General features: G+C 32.7%; 1 protein-coding gene across 9 annotated transcripts in view; it reads left to right on the forward strand.

The window, feature by feature from the left end:
* LOC145279992 (neo-calmodulin-like) overlaps nucleotides 1-21,144 on the forward strand; it is a 500,860-nt gene extending 479,716 nt beyond the window's left edge. For all 9 annotated transcript variants that reach the window (XM_080131601.1, XM_080131596.1, XM_080131597.1 and 6 more), the window contains 3 exons: nucleotides 1,373-1,516; nucleotides 11,401-11,655; nucleotides 20,118-21,144. In XM_080131601.1, coding sequence (XP_079987727.1) covers nucleotides 1,373-1,516; nucleotides 11,401-11,655; nucleotides 20,118-20,155 — 437 coding nt within the window. In that variant the 3' untranslated portion in view covers nucleotides 20,156-21,144. The remainder of the gene's footprint in view (nucleotides 1-1,372; nucleotides 1,517-11,400; nucleotides 11,656-20,117) is intronic.
* Nucleotides 21,145-23,061: the final 1,917 nt, after the last annotated feature.

Raw genomic sequence — 23,061 nt, forward strand, 5'->3', positions numbered from 1 at the left:
GTATTATTTCTACCTGCCCGGCTAATTTATTTATTATATTTAATTATATATATCATCACACTATTATAATAAACCTGTAAAGTATAATTCATTAACTTATTTTTCCTTTTCTTTTTCTTTCCATTTTATAAACAATAAATATCTTTCAATCTCTCTCCGCCCGGCTAAATTACTTTAAACCCCATTTTCAACCCGTTCCTTCACCTATTTTATTTTATTTTATTAAAATAAACCTGTAACGTATTATTTCTACCTGCCCGGCTAATTTATTTATTATATTTAATTATATATATCATCACACTATTAAAATAAACCTGTAAAGTATAATTCATTAACTTATTTTTCCTTTTCTTTTTCTTTCCATTTTATAAACAATAAATATCTTTCAATCTCTCCCCGCCCGGCTAAATTACTTTAAACCCCATTTTCAACCCGTTCCTTCACTAACATTAACTTTCCAACCTGTTGCCATGGTGATCCTTTAAATTAACTGTTACTTATGCCGTTATCAACAAAAGTAGCGTCTTTTAAGTTTAAACTGTTAAAAAACACGTATATAAGAATTTACACATAATTAATATTTAATTATAAACCCCTCTCTTTTTTTAATACACTCCTACTACTTTAAACTCCAACGTCCTCTCCCCACCACTCCCCCTTCTTTTCTAACTCCCCTTTATCTACGATCTTTCCATTTTTATTTGACTTTATAACTTAGTCCATCTATGAATTCTGATGATGCTAGTTGGATTTTTCCTCTCTTTGAGGATTTTCCTCTAGTTGAAACAATTTGTAAACTCATTCTGGACTCACAGTAATAAATTTCCTATATACTGCTCTGACTACACATTGAGCACTTTAGTCCGGTTTTTTTACCACTGGTAAATATATATATATATATATATATATATATATATATATATATATATATATATATATATATATATATATATATATATATATATATATATCCTACGCAGTGGTTAATTAATAGCTGCTGGTGTCTATAGACAGTTGTTTTGGCTTTTCACGACTCCTCAGTGTGGCTAGATGCAGCGAACATATAAACTCAGATTAGAACCCCGGACAGTTATGTCGCTACCAAGCTGTATTATCCACTATGGTAAACGAAATTGGTTTGAAATTAGAGATCTTAGAAAATAGGAAGTTTGAAATCGAAGTTGTTTGCAATAAATAACCGTTTTCTTTTCTTTTTTATCTTTTAACTGAACTTAAAAACAGTAAAAAAAAAAATTGTTTTTTATTTATTTTTTATATTTCAGGGTTTTTTTTTTTTTTGTTTGATTGTTCGTTCTTTTTGCTGATTATTTATTTTGTTTTATATCTTTTTTTATTGTTTTTGTTTCATCAGATCTCAAAGAGGCCTTTGAACTGTTCGATAAAAACCATGACGGCAAAATCTCCTCAGACGAACTCGGATGCGTTCTGCGAAGCTTAGGTTTGGAGTACAAACAGGAAGAAGTCGATGAAATGATTAAAAACGCAGACACAAACGGTAAGTGAAGAAAGCAGCCATTTTCTTTTTCTTATTTTTTTTTTTTATTGTTTTAAACAAACCGATTAAAGTTGCCGACTGTAAAGAAAAAAATATTTAATGCTACAAATATAATTAAGTTTTGAATTACAAAAAAAATCCTCAGTGATTTGTTTTTAAATCATTTCTTTGTGTAATTCGTACTTTTAAAGTACAGAAAGCCCTTATAGCCTAAAATTTATTACGTTTCTCCAGTTCTCCTGAACAGTACTTTGTCTAATAATACCTAAAATACCAATGAGATATGCGTATACTCTACTAGTTTTTTTTTCCTCTTGTTTTTAGTTCGCTTCCTCTGTTGCTTTCTTCTCGGTAATCCCGGTTTCTTTACGCCAGTAAACTGAGTTCCTCAGAGTTATTTTTTTTTTTATCGTAACCTCTTAGCTTAATTGACTTAGAAGGAGGTCAAGAAATCATTTAAGTCCGCGAAGGTTGCGGCCTTAACGTTTTGTATTTAATATATCTTGCGAGATCTCTTTTGGGAGTTTCCCACCAAAAATACTTCAGCTGCCAAAAACACAAAAAAAAAACGCGATATAGAGTTTTAAAAAAAGAAAGTTATGACGGAATCCATGCCATTCAGTATTTGCATAAAAAATATCGTTTCCATCATATTTTTGCCTCTACATATATATATAGACAAATAGCTGTCTACCATTCCGCGATGCGTTCCACCGTGGCGTTTATTCTGCATTTTGTACGTCGCGAAATGGGGATTTCATCAATTTGAACATGGATACATGGACCCTAACTCTACCTCGACGCCTGCGTAAATAGAATTCACAAAAGTAGATCAATATCGTGCAACTCACTGCGCATGACTGGCGATGCTTTTATTTATTTATTTATATTATTTATTTTTATCTTATTTTTTATTTTTACAAAATGCATTTTTTCATTAGTTGCAAGGTTCATCTACAAAAGATTTATCTTCCGTTTTCAGGAAGAAATCGTGGCATCAATATTATTGATATAGCTCTATCCGGTGGGATGTCGAAGCCTAGATACATGTCTCGGATCAATTATCAATAGTGCATCTAGTTTTAATCTCGTCATCTGGAAACCTGTTCGGCTCTCGTTGCTTTCCGAGTGTCGTTCATTCGACCTGAAATGTCATCTTACCTACGGATAAAACGACATCTGCCGTAAATAGACTCGCATTGCAATTTTAACACGTTTAAAGATTCAATTTTTTATTTTTGTCTAATCAATTCTGAAGTTCAACATTTTTTTTTTTCATTGATATTTCTCGAAATAGTCATCAGAATCCATCACGTGTTGTTTCTGTTGCTGCTGCTGATGATGATGATGCATTTTAAAGATACATATGTAGTAGTTATAAAGATTGAGATTTGTTTCGTCTTACGGAGAGCAGTCCTAGCGAGGTCGTTGGGTCACAGAATGACCAATCAGACGTTTGGCAGTAGTAATTTGAACTTGTCCTTTTTTAGAAAATCCATCGGAAGACTTCCAGGAATTTTCAGAACAATCTGCGAACTTTCAAACAGTTACAAAGAAAGATGTAGTCACTTTCTCATCCAAGTCATCCACCACTCACTGAACACGGCCATATTCAACTTGAAGTTCTTTGGGTCCCAGAAAGTCTGTCAGCGGTTATCTTCAGGCGAAAATTGTCGATGCTTAAGCGTCCAGGGGACATGTACAGGAGAGAGAAAGAGATGTCTTTATTGCCTTCGGAGCTGAAGTAGTTTTTTAAAGGATTATATATATATATATATATATATATATATATATATATATATATATATATATATATATATATATATATATCGGGCTGGTCAAAAGTCCTGTTACACATTTGTATTTTTGGTTTATATTGTATTAATTTACTTTTTATAGAGTAAAAAAAATCATTAAATACGTGTAATATAATCTTCAAACAATATGTTTACTCAATATGACCTCCATCAGCATTATTGACTCCGCTCAGCCGTGGTCTGAACCCCTGACAAACTTTATGGATGTACTCCTTGCTCATTGGGGATCACGTGCTGCACACGGCAGCCTTCAAGTCTTCTTCTACGCTACTGTGACAACACTTGCTCACAACATGCGTCCGGATGCTGTAGTCCAACGGATTCAAATCTGGTGATTGCGGGAGCCAAAAATTCTTCGACCAAAAATTGTTTTCCTTTCAACCAATTCTGAACGATTTTGGCGGGGCGTGATGGTACTCCATCTTGTTGGAAGACATAATCGGACTTTTTGATGGCCCTGTTGATCTAAGGACAGTTTTGTCTTGAGGACAGGTAAGCCGGTATCCAGTGAGGAACCACACCGGAGGCATCTTCTCCCTAATTGAAGAAACAACTCCAAACATCATAACTGACGTCGAATATTTTGTCATGGACACATTACGCGCTTCAGAAAAATATTGACCGAAGGACATTACTCTGTCATTTTGTTTATTCACGACAGGATCGACGGTGAAGGTCTTTTCGTCCGAAAAAATCATGATTCGATTTCCATGGCTTTTGATGTTGAAGCTTTTTACTGCGTTCAAGGCGCTTGTTTTTTTTTTTTTTTTTGGGGCGGGGGTTGTTTTTTCAAAGCTCTTTCCACATTCTAGTCTAACAGCCCTCCTGACAATGGACACCGAGATCTCCTTCATATTAGCGAAATATGTCATTTTTAGAGTTGGATTTACTCGAACGCCTTTTTAATCGTCTTGGTCTTCACAACTTGGGGTCTTCCTTTGTGGGGGTGATCCTTGAAGATTTCTCCGTGGGCTATACAGCATGCAACTCTATGCACCGTCATACGACTTACATTAAGGAACTTTGCAATGTCTGTTTTATGGGGCGCACTCAGTAGAGCAGGAATTTAAATTCTTTTTGCTTCCATTTTGATTGCGGTATCAAATAATTGTACCGTAAATTCTAATATCATTTTATTAAAGCACGAACTTTAATCTGTAAAAAATTAGATATGAAAATATTAACTTAAACTCAAAATATAAATCACAACATGTGTTTTATTATATGATGTGTCACTTTGGTGTTACAAGCTTCAACTGTATCTTATATGTATTACATTTGTATTTTGTGTCTGAAGATTAGCCATTTTGGAATATCTTTTAACGGGATACAGACGAAGCTTGTCCGAATGGTTATGAAACAATTGTAACACCCATGTGACACATCGTATAATAAAAACAGTTTGTGATATATGGCTATCTTGGTTGTGTATTTATTATATGTTCGATTATTAATACTGATAATCGTTAAGTTTAATTAACTGGGTCAATCTGGGTCAATTAATATTGACGTTGTTTGATTGGTATATGAATAATACCGGAATTTGATAAGTAAATTCTTAGCTATATATATAAACAGCAAAATAGAGGTTTATTCAATAAAGTTATCTACACCATTCAGTATAGATCGAAAAAAGTTGGGGTTGGGAAGTGCCCGAGTTAGGAAAGCAGTAGAAACTTCGTTTAGCTGTCGACGGTTTGTCAGCAGTTATGAGTGCAAAGATAGTCGACAGGGACAGAAAAGAGAGAGGGGGTGAGAGAGGGAAACGTCGTTCCTTGTTTTTTTTTTTTCAGTTTTATCTGCTGAGCGACCCCGATTCCCGAAGGAGCTGAAATAGTTCTTCAAAAGACCAATGAAATCAATGCGCCCTACAAGCTTATAGATCAGTGTGTCTTATGAAAAGAGACAGACCCCAGTAAATAAGAAAGCGAACCAGATAAGTTTGAAAATGATATTTGGAAAAGGTTAGAATCGAACCCAGTAGGCAATTGTTAAAAGATATGTATTTCGTTCTAGGAATGCAGTCGATTGTTCATTCTTTTAAAAATAACTGGATATTAAATATGTCAGTTAAAAGAATGGACAATACGAGTTTAGAAATAATGAGTAACAAAATAGGTTCGAAACGATAACATTTTTTTGTTTCGCGTGTAGATGCATGTGCAAAGCGCACGTGTAATTTGAAACGTGAGGGAGTCACATTGGCTGACTACACCTCTGACGTCATCAAGAAAGGAGATTCTCAATATATTGAGACAGGGTTCGAAGTTAGGAGTTAGAGATAGAGAGACGATTCTGTGAGAGCTGAGGCGATGGGGGGGGAGAGACCATGTAACCATACAAGCTTGAATTCCTGAGTCATCACTCAGCCGGCTTGATGAATAAAGAATCACCATCATATTGTAAACTGTTGTCTTTTGTCTGTCGTCATTCCACTAACTGAAAAGGTAAATGTGTGTTGTCTATCGTGTTAAAAGAAATGTCTGTCCCGTTCACATCATCGTTAAGTAATGACTCTTCCCTTTGATGTAAAAAGAACTATCATCATCATCATCATCATCATCGTGATGCATTCGGTGTTGTATCATATCTCTCAGCTCCGTATTATTAAAAATATGAAGTCCCCAACAATCGTCATAGTCGTCGTCGTGATGTAAACGGCATATAAATGTCATTAACATCTTCTGTATTATGTGTATCCGATATGAAACCCCGACCACACGACATGTATAACTAAATCGCCTAGCAGTGATATTGCTCTGCAGAAAAAAATGCCTTTATTTATGGCTGCTATATCCTTTAGGGGTTTGCAGAGTAGTCTGGGAGCTTTCAGATAGCCATATAGAAAGACGTTAACACTCTTCCTGTCGATTAGACACTTAGGAAGGATATCTTCATTTGAAAATATAGTATTTCAAAAGAAGGTACCTTTAGTTGCCAGGTTCTAAGCTAAGTTCGGAGCTAAGGTTCGACTAATCATTAAAAAAAAAAACAATAACTACCGAGTTAGCGCGATAATCTATTAGAGAGAGTGCTATCGTGTATTAGAATATTCTAAAACCCTCTCGATCTTCTGTACTTTTCTAAATCTTTCTATTTATTATCTGTAATTGAAGATTTTCGCGAAAGAAAATAATTTTGAGATTACAGATAAGATTCCTTTTTCTCATAATGTTTAGCCTCATTTATCGGGAGGAAAAAACTAGATCCAGTATCAAAAATATATTTGTTCATGTGTTTTAAGCGAGGTGGTGTTTGATTAAAACTGCTGGGGAACCATGATTTAATATACTATTTTGTTTTCAAATCGCCGACAGTGTTTCATAGTAAACAACTGATGATCCCTTTAAGAACATTTGTACTATCGTTAATTCATGCAAGTAAAACGATTCAGTGATAGAGGACATTAAATGACTTACTAATAAAATAATTTCCCAACAAAGGACACATATATATGTGTGTGTGGTGTGTGTTTAAAAGATTTCAAAGAAACTTCCAAGATTATATATATCTAATCTGTATGCATGTCTTGGAAGCTTTTTTTTAACCTTAAAAACTATATAAAAATCATTTTTAGTCCTCCGTTGGAAAATTATTTTGTCAGTAAGTCATTTAATCTCCTGCAATCTCTGAAAAAAACATTTTCTCAAACCAACAATAATTGTACGTTTTCAGGAACCATTATGTTTACCATAAAACACTGTTTCGGGGATTTAAAAATAAAACAGTATATTAAATCGTGGCTCCCCAGCAGTGTTGTTCATACACCATCTCCTTAAAATAAAAGAAGAAAAAATGTCCCGGATATTGGATCCAGTCCTTTGTGCTACAAATTAAACTCCAGGCTAACCTATTCATTTTATAAGAATAAAACGTTAAATTTAAAAGTGAGGGAGTGTGGTAATTTAAGTGACATTTTAGACTCCAGACATAGAAAGCGACAGGAGGAAAGATAATGTCAAGAGTTAACAGGATGAAAAAGAATAATAAAAAGGAAAAGAAAAGGACAGAACAGAAATGTAAGAAGGAAAAAGGTTTAGTGTGATTACATTGTTATAAGAAATGGGAGGAGTGACTTATATATATATATATATATATATTAGACATTAAGAGGAGACAGATATATATAAATACCCATTCACATACATTTTTTCATGATAAAGCTAGAACGCAGAATTAGATGGAATCGACTTATCACGTGGTAGAATGTAGAACTAGATAAAATATAAAAATTAAAATCGAGGCATAGCCAATGGATTGCGCCGTGGTCCATATGGTTAGGTCGTCAGTATTGCACACTTCATACATGCGATCACCTGGGTTCGCGCATATGTCGGAGCACGTCACTGATGAGATGTAGTATATCGAAAGTCACTTTGGGTCTGTCGTTGTCCGTTGTCGATGCAATTGCTCGATTCCATCTTATTCTGGGTTCTAGTTTTATCATGAAAAAGTGTATGTGAACGGGTATTTATATACTAGACTACCCGTGACCCGTTGGGTCAATATGTTATATTAGCTATGGAATTCATGTACGCGCGTGACACTTGTGACGTAAAGAAAATAGGTTTTTATTTTGACATAACAGAAACATTTCTATTTAAAATTATATTAAAATGAAAAATCACAGACGGATTACTCAAGCATGAAAAAAAATCCTCCCTATTCATGTAAAGTTACCCATTTTTCTGAATAATCGCTCAAAAATCGAAAATTAAACATGATTTTCCTACGAATCGAACGCCAACGAAAGTCATTTAGCAGCAAAAATGCAAATGAACCTACCGATGAGAAATATAATGAAAAACCCATATTGGAATCCTTCAACCAAGTTATAGAAACTTAAAATCTAAAAAAAATAATTAATAAAACCTGAAGCAAAAAAATAAAACCTAAATAAATCAAATGAAACTAATATTGAAACAGATTAGTAAATGTGTCAACAAATTCACCGTTTCTCACAACTATCTTGTATCTAGAAATGTAAATAAAAAAGGAAGGAAGGAAAAGGGACGGATAGAGCATTAGTAGTAGTAGTAGTAGTAGTAGTAGTAGTAGTAGTCTTGGCTTTACTACAATTGTTCTTATGTTTGTCGTCGGGTTAAAGTTGTTTGGTTGTAAGAAAATAGCGACAGTATAGTTGTAAAAAAGAATAGTTGCAAAACACTCCCAATCTTCCCATGTTAAATAATAATTTCGAAATAATAACGTTAATATTTCAGTGCGCAGGTCAAAATCTGCAAAAAAAGAAATTTGTGTTTATTTGTTTACGTTGTTATGGGTTAATGTTTATGCGCGCATGCGCAACCGGATGTCGTAAACCGGAAAGTGGGTTACATCACTCGTTACAAGGTCATTTGAGTTTTATAATTATATAGATAATATATATGTGTGTTTGTGTGTTTAATGATTACAGTTAAATTCTGTAGATTAAAATATATACATATATATTTAAGTTAAGAATTTATTTGAACCAAAGAACGTATTGAGAAAAATGTATATTTATTTCTTTAATCCATGGATTTTCAATAATGGCTCATGTCATCAGAGGAAATGAAATGCAGTGTGTGTATACATCTGTCTTGGAAATTTTTTTAACCTTGAAAACCATATAATTTTTAAAAATTTTATTTGTGGTCTTTTGTTGGAAAATTATTTTACCATGAAATATTGTTTAGGGGATTAAAAAAAAAAATCCAGTATATTAAGTCATAACTCCCCAGCAGTGTTTATCAAACACCACCTCCCCTAAATAAAAGAAGAAAAATGTTGCGGGTAATTGATCGATTTTTTTTTTTACTCCAGATTAATTAGGCTAACCTATTCATGCTATCAAAGAACAAATGTTTTTCTTACCGTCGTCTATGTCTCCAAAAAAAAGAAACAATTATTTTTACAAATCTACTGAATTTATATAATTCGAACGAATCAACTATACATACTTATCACTTTATATGTCTTATTAAGTATTTTTATCATAAAATTTAACATATTAAAATATATTAACAATTGCCAATGTACATATACCAATAAAAATTAAGTGAAAGTAAATCGACTCAAATATTCATCTTCATGATTATTAGTTTCTGTAATCGGTCATTCATTAACGATATCAAAATCAAGACAAGAAAAATGTTTGGGAGCATTCTGTTGTGTATTTTTCATGAATTTTACAATTGTTTCGACACTATTTGGGAAATCTCTCTCTCATATATATATATATATATATATATATATATATATATATATATATATATATATATACAATCAATCCGTCAAAAGGAGATAAAGTGCGTTTTCACATGATTAGATAGGCCATCGATAGAAGCATAATGCGTAGAAACAAATTACACAACTAACAACGCAGAAGCATTCTCTGTTCCATATTACTAGTGGTACTCTAACTCAACATTAATACACACACATACATACACATACATACACATACATACATATATATATATATATATATATATATATATATAGTAATAAAAATATAGTAATAAAATTTGAACATACGAATGAAGAATAGAATGATTTACACATGTTTCCAGCGCTCGGAAACATTTCAAATGAACTACGAAAATGCTCTTTTACATTTTAAACACATCTTAAGTATATTCTAAATATTTTAACTTTTACATACTTTCTGAAGAAGACGCTTCACAGAACGTCTGAAACGCGTTAAGAACTATTTCAATGGTTTAAAAACATCATTACAAATATCTAAACGTAATTTTCAATGAAAACCAAAAACACGGAATAATAAAATAAAAAATAATGTTAAAAAATACACATTGCTAGTGACCCCCCTCATTTAAATATACATCTTTCTCTCGTTGGAATTTCTTAACCCATTTTATATATATATATATATATATATATATATATATATATATATATATATATATATATATATATATATATATTGTAGATGCTATTTGTTTTGCAATACTTTTTGAATGAATTCAGTTATATATACGAAAGTGCATTTTTACCTAAATGCAAGGTGGGAATAATTTTCGCTTTTAATCAATTTTGGTATCCCCAAGAATCATATATATATATATATATATATATATGTATATTATGAAAATCGTTCCAGACGAGGCATGAAGTCACTGGATTCATCCAGCGCGGCCGTAGACTAGATTGAACTCCCTACACGAGTTTATAGTGTAATTCAAATCTTGTCGGCTGCTGAATATTTTATGCTTCACCAGGGCTATCAAGGGTATTTTTATCGTGACGCCAACACTAGATGGATTGCCTACCATGGCTTAAGACAGTCCCATCTACTCTTGAGAGAAGGATAGACCGCGCCAGTTTCTCAACCTGGTATATTACCTCGCGGTACATACAACGCCTTGCCTTCCCAAATGGCCACCCATCTGGTATTGACCAGGCTCAACATTGCTTAAATTCGGTGATTTGGCGAGAACCGGTGTGTCAACGTGATTGTGCCGTATATGTCACTTGATGAAAGGCGATAAAAAATACTGCAAGATCAAAAACTTGCCAACGATAAGTGTTGGATGGAATAGATTCTGACCTAGAAAACAGCAATTCTTTCCTCTTTATCAGAAACATAGTTCATGGGGACTAAAGAACAAAATAAGGGAAGCTAAAGTTACGAGGTTTCTGAAAAGTAAACCCAAGATTCACTTTCTACTCCCATAAATTATAAAGTAAGGGTCGAGTTAGTATAATACCATTGAGATTCAAACTAGAAATAAATGTCCGATCATATTTTCTTATATATGTGTGTGATAAAGTAAGCCTTCAATAAGACCTATATTTAAGATTGCATTCCTATAGACATGATGGCCTTTAATGGGGGGGGGTAAGTAGGTTTAAATCCATCGTAGATGCGGTATTTTGGTGAAAGTTTTGTTGTCAACAAAAATGACACTCGACGCTCCCATCTCCTAAAATCAAACCGAATGTAATGCCTGCGTGAAAATTCTGACTATTTTTACCTAACTAAATAGATTAGACTTTCATTTGTGAATATCTTCAGAAATTCTTAAATAATAAGTGTTTTCTTTTTTTTTTCTTTCTTTGCAGAAAACGGGTCCGTCGAGTATGACGAATTTCTGGTAATGATGCAGAAATTCGCCCAACATCCACCAAATATCGCCAGCATGGATGAGAAAACCCGTGAGGCATTCCGCGTCTTTGATTTGGACGGTAATGGCTACATAGACAAGAACGAACTGCGTCAGGTCATGACAAGGCTGGGAGAGACTCTTTCTGAGGATGATGTCAAGGAAATGTTTCGCGAAGCAGATCTCAACAATGACGGCAAAATAGACATTAACGGTGAGACTTTTATTCTTTATTTTTTAATACGTAATTTTCAGTGTTAGAAAAATCGCTACCTGGCGTTTTGAATAACATTCGTGAGTGGAGTAGTGTTAGAGTTTCAATTCCATTTAATAACTTGACGAATTTTCGTGTTAAATTCCACCGTAGTGCATTTTGGTTCATTCGTACATTCAGCCTTGCTTTTTCTATGCTATAAACTGAAACCAAAACTTTCCCCTTTTGAAAAAAAAAAAAAAATAGAAAGAAAAATACGTCTCCACTCCGCGACAAAGTAACTAAGCCGATGCGTATGTTCCTGTCCCCCCCCCCCCCAAAAAAAAGAAGAATTATTTTTTATATCATAAATAAAGGTATAGCATTTTGCCGAAAAGCGTCTTTCCGGTCCTTTCCGGTCAATTTACTTTTGGTGGTTGCGATTTTTACTTTCTCCTATTTTGTCCCGCGCAACGCCAGGACTCTGGCTCGATTAGTTTAAATGAAGAAATGCAAAATTTTGACCATTTTCTCGCAACAACGATAAAGTCAAAATGCTCTATTTCAAGTTATTACAACTTTACACCATAGATGCGTCATCTTAATTAAATGCTTACGTATAAATTAGACAACTTATTTGCATATTGGTTTTACAAAATTACATTTTATTAATTTACTTTTCTTTTTTTTTTAATTCAATGATTGTTTGTTTGGATTGATTTCAATCATGACAAATAGTTCTGTTTCGCATTGTTTTATTTCCTGTGAACATATTTTCCTTTTCTTTTTATTTTTTTGTGCGTGGACTGACTTGATGTTCAACAGGTTGTGGGCTTGAAAAGGAAAATTAATTTAAAAGATAGAATTTATATTGAAATTATCAACATGTTGAGAATAAATCAAATATTTGTTTCGTGTTTATTACAAAGTTATGAATAAAATGTTTATTTTGAATTAATATGTCATATATTTCAAGCGGCTAACTTTGTGAAGCAATAGGGCACTGGCTAATAGTAGTTACTAGCAAGGGGGGTACCCGGCGTTGCCTGTGTGTTTGGAGGTGTGTATGGTTTTGGATAAATAAAAAAGAAAAATCGTTGGTTGTTAAAAAAAAAAAAACGAATCCTTGACGCGCAGTTGGAAAATAGTAAAGTGTGGAGGAAAAAAAAAACAGGTGCCCGTTTTTGACGAGTTATTGACGTGAACTTTGAGTGCGGAACTGTTTTATTTAACGCGAGTCTGTTTTTTTTTTAATACGAAAAAGCGTAATGCACATGCGGCGATGGTAAGCGATAGCTATTCAGCAGTTAACATTTTCTGCAGGACAGTTTTTAATGAGGTCAATAAACCGGTTTGTTTGTTTTTAACTAACTTTGGAAAAAAAAACAGCTCCCTGTTTATTAGGAGGAGTGTCTTGTCTCGAAATGAAAGCAACCGTCTGATATGACGAAGCCGACATTGACCGAATGTTACATAGCTTTCTAGAGACCACTGGCCGTGAGCCAGTATTTCGAATCGAGTTTCGCGTTTTTTTTTTTTGTTTGTTTTTTTTATACCGAAAAACGAATGCAACACGTGCAGATCCGAAAATGTTGAATAATTAACGTTTCAAAATCGGGCAAATTAAATAGAGGCGACCACCGTTGTTAAGTCATAGATATTATCATTTAGACGTGATATAAAAAGTTTTAAAAATGAGCGACGGCCTCGAGAATCCGCCGGAAAAAAGCCTTTTGAAAACATACACAAAAAGCGAACACACATACACACATACATTTTCGCTTTTATACATATAGATGAGTGGAGATATATATGTATATATAATGACAATGTGTGAGGAAACTTCTCAACTCCTACTCGACGGATTTTTATCTACAGATTTGAAATTTGGTAAATAGGATATTCAGACAAGTGGAAAACCTTTTAATCGGTTTTCACCTGGAAAAAAGGGTAAAAATTAGCAAATTGGTACGTGGGGGTCATCGGATTTTTAACTGTTAAGTGTTTTACGACTGCGTATGCGCGGTCGAGAAACATGACAACTTTTTTATGTTAAGAATACGATTTTTTGAAAATTGTAAATATCGTGTCAAAGTGATGTAATGGTTTTCGTACTTGACTCAATGTTTTGGTTTCGATCTCAACTAGAGTAAGTGGGCTTCTGAAAATGGCTTCAGGATTTCTGAAACGAAATCACAATGTGTACATTTTTGCCATAACAATCCGACACTGAAACTAGATGAAACTGAGATCCAAGCAGTTGAACAATATAAATTACATAGGAATTATCTTTGATAAAAATCTGAATTTTGTTTCACATATACAATACCTAATAGAGAAATGATATAAAACACTAAACCTGCTACGTGTGGTTTCCCACCAAGATTGGGGTGCAGATCGACAATCACTAATAAGATTATTTAGAACGCTAATTCAAAGTAAACTTGATTATGGCTGCTTCATATATGAAGCAGCCAGAAAATCTTATTTGAAAACACTAAACGCAATCCATCATGAAGCCCTAGCACTTGTTTTAGGAGCTTTTCGTACATCCCCAGTAGAGTCTTTACGCAGAATCCCAAGAACCACCACTAAAACTCAAATCCCAAAAATTAAGTTTATAATATTAAAATAACATTACAATCAACAAAACCAGCCTGCATTCTCAATCCTAAATACCAACAATTATTCGACCAAAAAGAAAAAGCCATAAAACCTTTTGAGCTCCGTATGAACCCCCCCCCCCTAGTGGAAGACGTAGATATTCCAATTTCCAGCATCCTTGATAACATACAACTAAGCACTACTAAATCCACCTCTAATCATACTTGAACTAAACCAGCTCCTCAAAACCTTTTCTCCTCCATCAACTTAACAAGACTACTGAATATTTCTGAGAGGTACCCAAACCATCTTCATATCTACACAGACGGGTCCAAAGACAACAATAAAACTGGACGCGGAGCAATATCCAATAACATTACATTACAAAAGAAATGACCAGATTGCTCCTCAATCTTTAGCGCAGAAGCCACAGCTATAGACTTGGTTCTAGACCTCACCACTGGCCTTGCCCATAATACATAATTCTATCAGAATCCTTATCAGTACTTGTATCCATTAAAAACTAAGATTTAAACAACCCACCAATCATCAGCCTAGTGTTGTATAGGGGGTACGTATTTAAAGATGACGGGAGTTTATATTGGAGACATGTATAACGGGGATTCATATTGGGGGCACATATGTAACGATGGTGATGACAATTCTGGGGGGGAGACATTTATATATATATATATATATATATATATATATATATATTACAGTTCTTTTAATACATATTAGAGGAGGGGCGATTCATTATTATGATGGAGGAGGCACATTACTTGGAAAAGGTTACACAAAGTTCGTTACAAGATGTTGATAAAAACACATTTACCTGTTTTGGTTGTAAGGAATGACGACACGAGACAACGGTTACATAGTTGGTTTCTTTATTCTTCAACCGGCCGATTGATGATGTCAGGAACTCAAGCCTTTTCGACTACATGGTCTACTCTCCTTGCTTCGTTTCTAATGGCTCTCCTTTCGATCTCTCTGGATTCTCATCTACTGACTCTCATTTCACTCTACTGTCTCCGCCTTATACTCTGACTAACTTCGAACCCTATATTGTGAAATCTCCTTTGTTTATGACGTCAGAAGTGTGTTTACCAACGTGACTACTTTCACGTGGATTTACATGTTTGTCCAAACACACTTTTGGCAAACAAAGAATCCTCACTTCTAATTGTTTAATATCTAACCTATTTATAAACAATATATTTTTAACCCGCATTGTCCATTCTTTTAACTGACATATTTAATATCCAAATTTCTAAAAGAATGGACAATCGACTCTTTTCCGACATAAACAATATTCAGATATTTAATAGAATTGAATTGGACTGAGATTCTTAAGATTCCAATTTCCATTATTTTAACACTTGCCTACAGGGTTCGATTCTAGCCTTTTCCTAATATCATTTTCACTTATCTAGTCTGTCTTCTTACTTACATGAGAAGAGGACAGCCCTTTCATGTAGAACTACTACAAAAAATAAAAACATTAAATTATGCTGGCGCCTCGGTCATTTTGGTTTTCCAGGAAATGAAAAAGCAGGCATAACTGCCAAAAATTCACTAAAACTTAATATAAGCGATATAAAAATTCCACATACAGATTACAAAAAACTCGTTAATAATTTTTTTTACCCAAAAAATGCCAAAAGCAATGGAATAGCCTACAAAATAACAAACTCCACAAAATCAGACTCATATTAAAAGAATGGATACCAGAATCCAGAAAATCATACAAGGAGGAAAAAAAAAAGGAAGACCCTCCAGAGTGTTTGGAGTGCCAAGAACCCTTTGCGGTGAAGCACTTCCTTCTAGATTGTAGCGACCTCTCACATATCCGAAAAAAAAATATTAAGATGTCAATAACATGGCGGAACTTTTTGAGTAAGTGAATCCAAAGACAATACTGACATTTCCTAGAAAAAAAAAAAAAGAAAACTTATACCAATAAATATAATTTTTACCTACAGAATGAGTTTAAATAACTTACACGAAAAAGAAAGTCCAAATGATTGTAATCAACATCAAATGACCAAAAAAATAATGGTTGATATGCCGTAAAACCAAACAAAACCAAAATTTCGACAAAATTTGCATGACTTTAAATGACCATAGAAAGGTTGAAAGGTCGTTAAACACAAACAAACCAATCAACTAAAGTATTTTTACTTACAATTGAACTGTTTAGAAAAAAACATAATACTCGCATGCCTTAGTTTCTGTATTAATTAAAATATAATATTTACGTGTATTTTACGACCGGGCAACGCTGGCCGACCTGCTAATATATATATATAAGTTACGGTTGTGTTTTCTGTAGTATAAGCGTTGTTTGAATTTTAAAATGAAATACGTATGATATACTTCCTGCGCCAAATTACGATACAATATTTTGCCAAATAAACGAACATTTATTGGTTTTAAATTAATATTTCGACGTAATGCGCCATCATCAGATTTTTTTTCTCGTGGTGGTAAATGGAAGAATTCAGTTGTAGAGAATCCGTATATTGTTTTTCGAGAGTGATATTTTCTAATGTTCAGAAGATAACGCTTGACACGCATTATATATATATATATATATATATATATATATATATATATATATATATTACTAGCAGGCCATCTGACATTGCCCGATCGTAAAATATGCTTAAATATGATATTTTGATTAATGCAGATTTCGTATTTATTATATTAGACCAAATATATACCATACTTTGGGGTAATTGCGCCAAGTCTGAGGTAATTGCGCCAACTAGCTAAAAGTTCTCTTTTGGCAGCCACGCATATAAAGAGCACTTTTTTTTTTTTTTTTAGTTGGCGCAATTACCGTAAAGTACAGTAGTAATGATGTAAAAAAAAAAAAAAAAACTCGTGCGCCACCACCGAGAATCGAAACCAAAGCGTTTACCTTACAATTTTTTTTCCTTTGCCGTTAATGCCTGAGCTATGAAGACGAATTACTATTCGTTATCTTTCTTACTAAAGTGAAATAAAATCATCTAGGCTTTACCTTTTTTGTTTATTTTTTGTAAATAAAGCAATTTTGATAGTTTGTTAATAGTTACTCCGTGACTCTTCAAAGGCTTTTAAACTGTCGAATAAAAAAAATCATGCCTTTTAAAATTCTTAGCAAATTTTCATTTAAGTAAAAAATCGAAAGTTTTGGAAGCTTTTTATTCCTTGGCCTTCGATCTTATTACTTATTGGTTGTGTTATTTGACCAAAAAGAAATTGGAGGTTTTTTCGTTATTTATTTAATTTTCAGTGAATTTTATTCAAGTACGCATGGAAAAAAAATAAAAGAATTAATAATTTTATTTCATTTTAGTAAGAAAGATCCCGAAATGGTAATTAATACTAAAATAACGGGGAAAATACATCTGTTCTGATAATAAAAATAAAGTTCGTTTCATTTGGTTTTCGAGTTTCCGATTCGATATTTATGTTTGATGGACGCGGACGATTTTTTTTTTTTTTTTTTTTTTTTTAGCGGTGATTTTTGTCAGGCTATTCCGATATCGACATTTACCCAATAGAGCATTTGCTCTGTTATAATAAAGCACGAACTCTGCATGAATTAAAATACATTTAAGCGTGTTTTACTTGTGGGTTAAATATAAACTTCTAAAATCTGGTCTTCCATCTTCGAATTTTTTACTTTTTACTTTTTTCTTTCTGCTTTTTTTTCTGTTTTTTTTTATATTTTTCTATTTTTTTCTGTTTTTTTTTCTTTCTTTTCTGTGTTTTCTTTTCTGTTTCTTCTTTTCTGTTCTTTTCTGTTTCTTTTTTGTTTTTCTTCTGTTTTTTCTTCATATATTCAGAAGGAGGAAGTTTCATGGGAGTATGAAATTCACAAGTGGTCCCCAGTCGCATGTATATCCCCATTAGAGGAAATGACGACGTTAGGTTTTTGCAACTTTTTTGAAGGGATATGTTGACGTTCTCCTTCATACAACACCTGGAATTGCCAAATTGGTCACCCATTTTAGTAATGACCAGGCTCAACGTTTCTTCTGTTTTTTTTTTCAGTGTTTTCTTTTCTGTTTCTTCTTTTCTGTTTCTTTTCTATTTCTTCTTTTCTGTTTCTTCTTTTCTGCTTCTTCTTTTCTGCTTCTTCTTTTCTGTTTCTTTTCTTCTTTTCTGCTTCTTCTTTTCTGCTTCTTCTTTTCTGCTTCTTTTCTGCTTCTTCTTTTCTGCTTCTTCTTTTCTGCTTCTTCTTTTCTGCTTCTTCTTTTCTGTTTCTTTTCTTCTTCTTCTTTTCTGTTTCTTTTCTTCTTCTTTTCTGTTTCTTTTCTGCTTCTTTTCTGTTTCTTTTCTGCTTCTTTTCTGTTTCTTTTCTTCTTCTTTTCTGCTTCTTTTCTGCTTCTTCTTTTCTGTTTCTTTTCTTCTTCTTTTCTGCTTCTTTTCTGTTTCTTTTCTGCTTCTTATTTTCTGCTTCTTCTTTTCTGCTTCTTTTCTGCTTCTTCTTTTCTGCTTCTTCTTTTCTGTTTCTTTTCTGCTTCTTCTTTTCTGCTTCTTCTTTTCTGCTTCTTCTTTTCTGCTTCTTCTTTTCTGTTTCTTTTCTTCTTCTTTTCTGCTTCTTCTTTTCTGTTTCCTTTCTGCTTCTTCTTTTCTGCTTCTTCTTTTCTGTTTCTTTTCTTCTTCTTCTTTTCTGCTTATTCTTTTTTGTTTCTTTTCTGTTTATTTTCTGCTTCTTTTCTGTTTCTTCTGTTCTGTTTCTTTTCTGTTTCTTTTCTGCTTCTTTTCTGTTTCTTTTCTGCTTCTTTTCTGCTTCTTTTCTGCTTCTTTTCTGCTTCTTCTTTTCTGTTTCTTTTCTGCTTCTTCTTTTCTGCTTCTTCTTTTCTGCTTCTTCTTTTCTGTTTCTTTTCTGTTTCTTTTCTGCTTCTTTTCTGCTTCTTCCTTACTGCTTCTTCCTTACTGCTTCTTCTTTTCTGTTTCTTTTCTGCTTCTTTTCTGTTTCTTTTCTGCTTCTTTTCTGTTTATTTTCTTCTTCTTTTCTGCTTCTTCTTTTCTGCTTCTTCTTTTCTGTTTCTTTTCTTCTTCTTTTCTGCTTTTCTGCTTCTTCTTTTCTGTTTCTTTTCTTCTTCTTTTCTGTTTCTTTTCTGCTTCTTCTTTTCTGTTTCTTTTCTGCTTCTTCTTTTCTGTTTCTTTTCTGCTTCTTCTTTTCTGTTTCTTTTCTGCTTCTTCTTTTCTGTTTCTTTTCTTCTTCTTTTCTGCTTTTCTGTTTCTTTTCTGCTTCTTCTTTTCTGCTTCTTTTCTGCTTCTTCTTTTCTGTTTCTTTTCTGTTTCCTCTTTTCTGTTTCTTTTCTGTTTCTTTTCTGCTTCTTTTCTGCTTCTTCCTTACTGCTTCTTCCTTACTGCTTCTTCTTTTCTAGTTCTTCTTTTCTTTTTCTTTTCTGCTTCTTTTCTGTTTATTTTCTTCTTCTTTTCTGCTTCTTCTTTTCTGTATCGTTTCTTCTTTTCTGCTTCTTCTTTTCTGTTTCTTTTCTGCTTCTTTTCTGCTTCTTTTCTGCTTCTTCTTTTCTGTTTCTTTTCTTCTTCTTTTCTTCTTCTTTTCTGCTTTTCTGTTTCTTTTCTGCTTCTTTCTTTTCTGCTTCTTCTTTCTTTTCTGTTTCTTCTTTCTTTTCTGTTTCTTCTTTCTTTTCTGTTTCTTCTTTTGTTTCTTTTCTGTTTTTGTTTTTTTCTTATGTTTTTTCTTCTGTTTTTTTTATTCTTTTTTGTTTTTCCCCTTTTCTGTTTTGCTATTTTCTTTCATTTTTTCTTTTCATTTTTTTTCTTTTCATTTTTTTTCTTTTCATTTTTTTCTTTTCATTTTTTTTCTTTTTTTTAACTAATATTTTTTTTTTTATCTTTTTCAGAATTTCGTCAACTGTTGGGCTCGTGCAAATTGAAATAAACCCGACGACGAGAAGAACAAAACTAAAGATCGAGGGAAAGAAAGAAAGAAAAGATAAACTTGCCCCATATTTGGATAACTTACCACTGTGCACCCAACTGTTTCACAAATAACGTTCCTTCTCCCCATTTCAAATGTGATGATGGCGTGTTTTATGACAATTTCAATAAGCAATCTACAAGGTTGTTTGACACTGGTGTTGTCCATTTTTTTACCCTGCTCTTGACGAACTTGGAGCAAGAATGAAAAAGAAAAAAAGCGAAAGAACTTGAAAAAAAAAAAGAATTTAATTATTAAAAAAAAATAAAACTAACAACCAGACTAAAATTTAAAAAAATGGTTAAACTGAGATTGCTATACAAAAATGGACAGTCCCACCCTAGAGCAGTAAAGCCCTTAACCCCTTAGCTCTTAAAGATTGGATGGGCTCTGCCTTGTCTGACGAAAACCGAGAGGTTTGCGTTCTACCTGTTGACATGAATTGTTTCGTATAAGGGAAGTGACGTAAAAGGGGGAAGTGACGTAAAAGGGGAAAGTGACGTCAAATTTCACGTTTATAATAACAAGTTAGACCTGTTTTTTTCGACATATCAAAAACATATATACGCAAACTGTTTGAAATATTCACGTTAATTTTTATAACTGTCATTATATAATGGTTATTTAACAACAAAAATGTAATTAGTTTTTTTTTTTCAATTATTTAAAAATTGATGCATTTTGATCTCTCATTTGGGAAAGAATTGTTGATTGGAATTTTCGATTCAAATATTTATTATTCATTATTTATTTACGAAGTTACAATAGCACATTTTTGAAATGGTTTTTGGAGGCTATTGTGAATAATTGTTCTCATGTATTTTGTTTCTGAAGTTGCATTTTTTGTTTTGTTTTTTTCTTCTTTCCCTATGTTCGCAAGTTTTTCTTTTTTTCTTTTTTTTCTGAAGTAAATTATTTGATTTAATTAAAAAAATGTGATTAAAAACAAATTTTCGTTTTTTTTTTTTTTTTTTGTCATCAATCTTGAACTCGTTTTGAAAACGTACATTTTTAATGAAGGTTTTCACTGTATGTGAAATTAGAATTATTGCATTCGCGTAGAATGTTCCCCTATAGTAATGCCCCAAAACATAAAACGCTGACATTTAGAGAAAAATATTGGTGTACGAAATTCCAAGTTTTTTTTTATTGTTTATTTATTTATTTATTGCGGTTTTTTGTTGTTGCTTTTTGTTTGTTTTTTTGTTTTGTTTTTTTTTTGTCTTTGTTTTGTTTTGGGGAGTGTTTTTTTTTTTGGGGGGGGGGTAATAACATTCTCTCTTAATTTGAATTTCCCTCCGTTTTCTCTACTTGATTGTTTTTATCGTGTTCTAACGCATGTGACACAAGGCTGGCATGTTTTAAGTGCAGGCTACGCTGCACTGTAATATACAGTATCGAAATTGTTCACGTACGCGCGCGCACACACACAATTTTATATATATATATGCCAAGAGAAAGAAAAAAAACAAATTCCAACGCGGATATCTTCACTTTTCAGTTAGATTAATTTTTAACAGCCGTTTCTTCAAGTGTCTAAACAATCAAGGTTTTCAACCATATCTTGAATCTTCTAGGATAATGATTTAATGTGAAAATAATAAAATATTAGAGAATATATATGAAAAACGCAACATCACGAAGAAGAGTTTTCTGTTTAGAAATGCGTGGGTTACAGGTTGGACGGTAGTTGAAGTTAGAACGTGAAATTTGCAAATTCTCTTGTTTTTACATGGAAAATTGAAGTCATGTATGACGCAATTATTAAAACTGATTCCTTTGAAGACAAATGTCGTGACGTCACTCATTTTCATTTATATTGCATAGTATACGTTTATATCCGCATTGGTTTACTGTAATAGTGTTCAGGAGAAATATAAAAAAGAAAAGATAATTTAGAGGTTATTTTGGCTATCTGTCATAATACAAATCTGAGTTTCCGGAATTAAATTATTGTAAATTAAATAAAAAGACAAAGATGGCGACTACGTAGTTCTAAAAAAAATCTGAAGTTAAAAATACGAGAAAATTAGGTTTCGTAATTAAACTTTATATCAGTATCTGTGTGATAATAAAAATCCGACATTAAAAATGGAAAAGGGAAGACCAAATTACTCAATGTTTCGCCCACTGTTTCGTGGATTTTCAGCACTAAATAAAATAGTTAAGAATGATCTATGTAGTATTTATTTATATATTGTGTGCCAATTCTTAGCTATTTTCTTTACTCTTGCAAAAACCCCACAGAACAGTGGGCAGAACGTCGAGTAATTTGGTGTTACTTTTCCATTTTTTAATATAAATCCATATATATATATATATATATATATATATATATATATATATATATCAAGTACGTTTGAAAGCCAATTTACAACGCAACATTACGAAATTAAACAAATACTTTACTCGTTTGAAATTTATAATTTAAATATATTTCGGAGTCAAACTCCATTCTCAGTATTTTGTACATTATTTTTGTCTTTTTCTTCTTTCTTGTCATGCTGGAAAGTTGGGGGAAAAAATTCAGTTTGTAAAGATTCACGCGTTGTCTCTCAGCGGTTGTATTTTGAAATGCCGGAATAGTGCGTTGGCTACGCAAGATTAACGGAACTCGCACACACACACACACACACACACACACACACACACACACACACACACACACATATATATATATATATATATATATATATATATCTCGATTAGGTTTAATTATTTTAAGCATTTTAGCATGTAACAAAAAATGCAGTTTGTCCGGATGACAACGACGAGCAAGAAACCTTTTTAGTTTGTTTGTTAATTACCTTTCAAACAAAAAGAATAAATCTGGTTTTGTGGGAATCGATGCGTTGTTAGCAAGCCAA

This window comes from Euprymna scolopes, chromosome 7 (genome assembly GCF_053919585.1).
Source record: "Euprymna scolopes isolate OS-2025 chromosome 7, ASM5391958v1, whole genome shotgun sequence".
NCBI classification, from domain to species: Eukaryota; Metazoa; Mollusca; class Cephalopoda; order Sepiida; family Sepiolidae; genus Euprymna; species Euprymna scolopes.